The 5,387-nt window shown below is 40.5% G+C and overlaps 1 protein-coding gene across 2 annotated transcripts; it reads right to left on the reverse strand.

The window, feature by feature from the left end:
• Nucleotides 1-728: 728 nt before the first annotated feature.
• Nucleotides 729-4,243, reverse strand: lum (lumican). 2 transcript variants are annotated; one of them, XM_017494181.3, is made up of 3 exons: nt 3,791-4,243; nt 2,138-3,044; nt 729-2,032 (listed from the first exon to the last, which is right to left on the reverse strand). In XM_017494181.3, exons 2-3 carry the CDS (start codon nt 3,006-3,008, stop codon nt 1,878-1,880), a joined length of 1,026 nt encoding a protein of 341 aa, XP_017349670.1. In that variant the 5' UTR covers nt 3,009-3,044; nt 3,791-4,243; the 3' UTR covers nt 729-1,877. The 2 variants fall into 2 exon arrangements, with proteins under 2 accessions (XP_017349670.1, XP_017349669.1); XM_017494180.3 differs by having other exon boundaries at nt 2,138-3,041; nt 3,791-4,242.
• Nucleotides 4,244-5,387: the final 1,144 nt, after the last annotated feature.

A 5,387-nucleotide genomic window follows, 5' to 3' on the forward strand; every position in this document is an offset into this window, starting at 1 on the left:
CCACATACAAGAACTCACAGACGCCTACACTGGAGAGCATGATATCACTTCCCCCTGGAGGAAATGGCCAATTTTGCTCTCTTGGACCCCCAGCCATGAATGTCTGTGACATAATCAGGATTTGAACTCACGATCCTGCAACAATAATGACAAATGCTTTTCTATTAAGCTACTCAGAAACCTAAAATGTGTGATTTTCATTTCATTTTGCTGAATTATTTAAATTAAATGGGTTCTTAAAGTATCATCAAAAGTATGTTATGGGCAAAAACCACTATTTTGTCCCAAACCCAAATTTTCCAGAATTCAGCCAATGATGGAATATTAAAAATGAAATCGTCTGTCTTTTCTCATTTGAATAAACGAATTAAAAAAAAAAGGTCTTTATTAGCGGTATCCAGATGTACTGGATGTACACGCTTGGTTTGTGTAGCCCATGCTATGCTTGATATAGGAACAGCAATATTTCCAACACGTCTTCTTAAAATCTTCTTTATATTACAAAAAAACACATATTATGTGATATCATATTGCATCAATGTCGTATGCAGTGAATCGGATTAGACTAATCGGTATTATCTGTGGCTCTTCGCTTATTTCACGTGATCTTCTCAACTCGTTTTTAAAACAATCCCATCATCGCGTCGAGGATCGTTTCGACTTACAAGGCGAATAATAAGAAAGTCAGACTACTGTGATATGTTTACGAAATTAGAGTTTACAGCATGTTTAGGAAACTTGATTTATTTGCTTTAAAATGAACTGTGTTTTAAAGAAAGAAAGAAAGAAAGAAAGAAAGAAAGAAAGAAAAAAACGTTCATCATTTAACATAATAGACCTGCAATTATGCTCAAAATCTTCAATTACTGCCATTGTAACAATGCAATGTGAGCAAACATAGGTGCATAATTTGTTGAATGTAGAATGTAGAGCGTATGATGAAATTGCATGCAAGTAAGTTAGAATATTGCATAAATCTTGGCAGTTTATGGAGCAGCAAGCTGTTACTGGGTAATTCAAACGTTAGTTTCATTACAATATGTAGCAGTTCTTCACAGTTTAAATCTATAATACTTGCAAGTTACACCTTAGTAGATTTAACTAACGACCACGCTCTGAGAAGAAAATAATATCTAAATATTTGAGTAATGCAAGACACCTTTTTAGCAATACTTCGCGTTCCTCTTTTTTCTAGCTACGTGAAACATAGAGTAATATAGCGGATTTAGCTAAACTGTTATAAAATTCTAATCGGAAAAGAGATAGTATACAGATATAGCTCATCGGAGATGATTAAAACAACATTTAAAAAAGAAGAAAAAAAAAAGATACAGTTCCTGAAGGCTTAATATTATCACGTGTACATTAAATACAGAGTGTCGGTGCCAGCATTTAGACAATCTATACAAAAGCATAAGAGCAAACGTGGATCTGTGCTTCAATTTGATCCATATAAATATTAGTTACAGGAATGTTTGAAGTGACTGTTAGGATTAAAAAAAAAAAAAAAAAAAAAAAAGTGTAAAGGTGTTCAAGCATGTTTTGTATTAAAGCACTAGTCATACATAACATTCATAATACATGTGTGCCTCGTACCGTTTACTGGAATGTGCCAAGAACGGATATTTCAAGATTTAATATATAGATCTCAGTGTACTTTGGTCAGTATTACATTTTTCCATCGTACAGATCTCCGTAAACAAATAACCAAAACTTTATTTGGTTATTTGAGGCTATATTGATATAATGATTATGGTGTTCTATCACTATCTATTTGTGAGGGAAAGTTACACTCAGTAACTTATATTTAAAAATGTAAAAGATGTTGGAATAGATCTTTCAAAGGAGCTGGTCAAAGTGGACACTGAGTGGAAAAACTAGTCGAAAACGATCTCAGAAGCCTGACGGAGACAGGTGCTTGCATCATCAGGCAGGTTACTGTGGGTGAGCTCGTTTCCATCCAGGCGCAGAGACTTCAGTCTGGAGTAGTTTACAGGTGAGATGACCTTGCAGATGTTGTTCAGGTCAAATTCTGGAAGAAAAAAAAAAGGAGAGAATAAAAAAAAAAACCCAAGTCGGATAGTGAAGACTACATAGTGGTACAGAAAGAAAGAATTGGAAGAGCGTAAGCACTCACTGCTAATTTCATTGACTTGCAGGTACAGATGCTCAAGTGCTTCATTGATCTCTGGGATGGTCTGGAGCTTATTGAAGGACAGGTCCAGCTCCAGGAGAGAAGTAACGTTGAACACGCCTGCCGGAATACCCGAGTCTACCAGCTTGTTGTGAGAGAGACGCAGGTACTGCAGTTCAGGCAGTTTGGCCAGATAGCCACTGGGGATGGATTCGATATCGTTGTTGTCAGCATACAGCATCAGTAGGGAAGCTGGGATACCTGCTGGGAGCTTTTTTAGCTTGTTCTCACTTAAATCCAACAGCATCAATGACTTCAGTCCTTTGAAGGCCCCGACGAGGCCTTCCGAGGTCAGTTTGTTCTTGGCTAGGTGGATGGTAGTGAGGTTCTCCATGCCTGACAGTAGGCCTGAGGGAAGTGTAGTAAGCCTGTTGCCAATGAACTTCACTTCATCCAGGGACTTGGATTTAAGGACAGGAGGTTTATTCAGCTTGTTGTAGCTGAAGAGGAGCTTCTCCAGTTTGCCCAACTTGTCAATGGTTCCTGACTGGATCTTGTCGCTGGTGATGTTATTGTTGTCAAGGACAAGCCAGCGCAAGTCAGTGACATTGTCAAAAACACCTGCCTTGATCTCCTCGATTAGGTTGTTCTGCAGGTAGAGGTATTTGATTCCCGTCGGGACAATCGGTATGTACTTCAGGTTGATGCCATCACAGTACATGGCAGTGGGGAAGTTGATGGGACAGTTGCACTCCTGAGCACAATTGGGCGCGGATGGCATAGACTGTGCCGCAGGCTCGTAGTCATAGTCATAGTACTGACAGATGCACAGACTGACCAGGCCAGCCAGGAGGACAGACCGAACAGGGAACATGGTTTCACAGCAGTGACAAACACAGTGGAAAATCTGCTGGAAAACAAACAAGCAAAAGATACAGAGTTAAATTCGATGCATTCTACCTCGACATAAATATCGACACAAATATCGTGTCGTATCTATGAACTCATAATCATCGGGAATTTGTGGAAAATCTTTTAACATGTGAACAATCAGGCCTCAACTGAAATTAAGTACACACCCCATGTACGCAAATCCAAGCTTATTCCTCATTATAGCTTACTTAAACTGCAATCACGATCCCACCCTGCTCGCCCCTCCTCAACCTACGTAACACACGCCCTACAGCAACCCCGGTTCTTTTTTAGTGTAAACATTTACAGGTGGGATTCGAAGCCCAAAAACAACAATAAGAAAATAAATGACGTACCTCGACTAGACATCATACCAGTATATAAAAAGTTTGCTTAAAAAATGTATTGTACGTCTTGAATTTAGAAATTCCACTAAGCAGACCCGTACTTGGACACATTACTGTAACGTTCGAAGATGCAAACTCAGCACAAATCTTTTTTTAAATTTTATTTAGAAAATGCTAAAGAACATGTAAAGCTAATATGTTCACGCAGTGCACGCACACACATAATGGAACTAGGCGGTTTAATCTCCTCCTCAATCCTAAAATCTCGAACACACCGAAACAGACCACACTTTGAACCTACGCCAAACAGAGAGTCAAAAAGACGTTGCCAAAAACTGAGCACAATCGCTAACTTTTCAGAAGAACTCTTTTTGTTAACAGGTAGGATCTGACTTACCTTATTCCCTCTGTCTGTGTTTCAGGCTGCAGGCAGAGGTGTCTATGGCCCAAGGTCTCTGGAGAGGACGAGAGAGGGAGGGCGAGAGAGAGGGAGGGATAGAGAGTGAAGAAGAAAGAGAGGAGGGAAATAGAGAATGAGAAGACTGGCTCAGCAAAACTACAGTGGCCCTAGAATGATTGGAAACAGCAGTCAGACAGCCTGCAGAACGTCAGCGGTCTGTGCACCGTGGTATGTCGGTTCTCGCGTGTAACGAGTTTCAGGTGCAGCTCACGCTCCGGCAGAGGTTCTACGCCTGCAAAGGCTCGCAACACACGCTGCAAAATATATATACCTGTGTGGTTTGCACCCACCCACACACCTCAATTACCCAATCGTCCGGAATGACCCTTTAAAAGAAATAAACGATTGTGAAGCAGCAACACAAACACCAAAGCGTTGCGCCAGCGCTGAACATTTCCAACGCTTAACGTTTCTCTTCCTCGAACAGAATAAAATGTCCGCAACAAAACCGGTCTCATAAAATGTTGTGGAAAGTCGAAGAAGAAAGAAAAAAAAAAGCATTTGGCTACATGTGATGCCAACCGCCTACCATTATATTAACCAGTCCACTGCGGTCGTAAATTAGCTTTGGAAAAAGTGACAAGAGGAAGCAGAAGCAGAAACTGAAGCCAGACCAAACTTACATAAGGCCTTTACTACTGTTGCCTTTGCTGGCTGTCTGCAGAGCATGGCATCCAGTGCGAGCAGGTCCAATGCTCTGCAGATGTGTAAATATAAATCAGCCATCCTTTAATCTGCAAACGTATCTCTCTCAGCATGCTCTCATCGTCATCTTGAAGCGTGCTTCTGGATAGCAGACACCCAGATTGCCGCAGAGCTCTCTTGACTGGAGAAAGGAGACTACTTTTATCTCTAAGCTGCGTCTGGTCATTGGCTGGAATGTTCTCTGCACATTTCCTGTGCAAACAAAATAAGATCTGGGTCGATCAAATTTGTCCCCTTTTCACTTCGACGGTTTTTTGACGATTGTAAGATGCATGTGTTCTGTGATGAGACAGGGTTCTCGTAAACATTTCGCACTAAACAAAACAGGCTCTGGCTTTCTCTCTACTTTAAGCTCGATCCCTCCACCCCACTGACATGTGTTAGCACTTGAGAGTCAGGGAAAAAGCAATATATTATTTCTTAGAGCATGCGTTTCTCCAAAGCCAGATTTTGTCTTCCTATTTGAAAGAATGTGATTATATGGGCAAGAGCGAAGCCTAGATTCGCTAATATAATAGAATATTATTCGTGTGATGTGCATATGGACTCTCAGGTGGATATATATTTCAGGTGAAAGGTCTTTTGGAAGAGGTACACTGAAGCAAATCTGTGACCACTTAAGAAGATAGAAAACTGAAACGTCTTCAGACATAGTTTCCTACGGCTCCATCGTTTTTTGTTTTTTTTTAAATTTTTGGGTCTTTTTGCTTACCGCAAAATCAGCACAAGCACACACACACACACACAGACACACCAAGACCTCATCATTAGTCTGTCTGATCTCATTTCAACAAGGGCGACTAGATTTGGTACAATTTTTACTGTGAAA

The sequence above is a fragment of the Ictalurus punctatus genome, chromosome 19 (genome assembly GCF_001660625.3).
Source record: "Ictalurus punctatus breed USDA103 chromosome 19, Coco_2.0, whole genome shotgun sequence".
Taxonomy (NCBI): domain Eukaryota; kingdom Metazoa; phylum Chordata; class Actinopteri; order Siluriformes; family Ictaluridae; genus Ictalurus; species Ictalurus punctatus.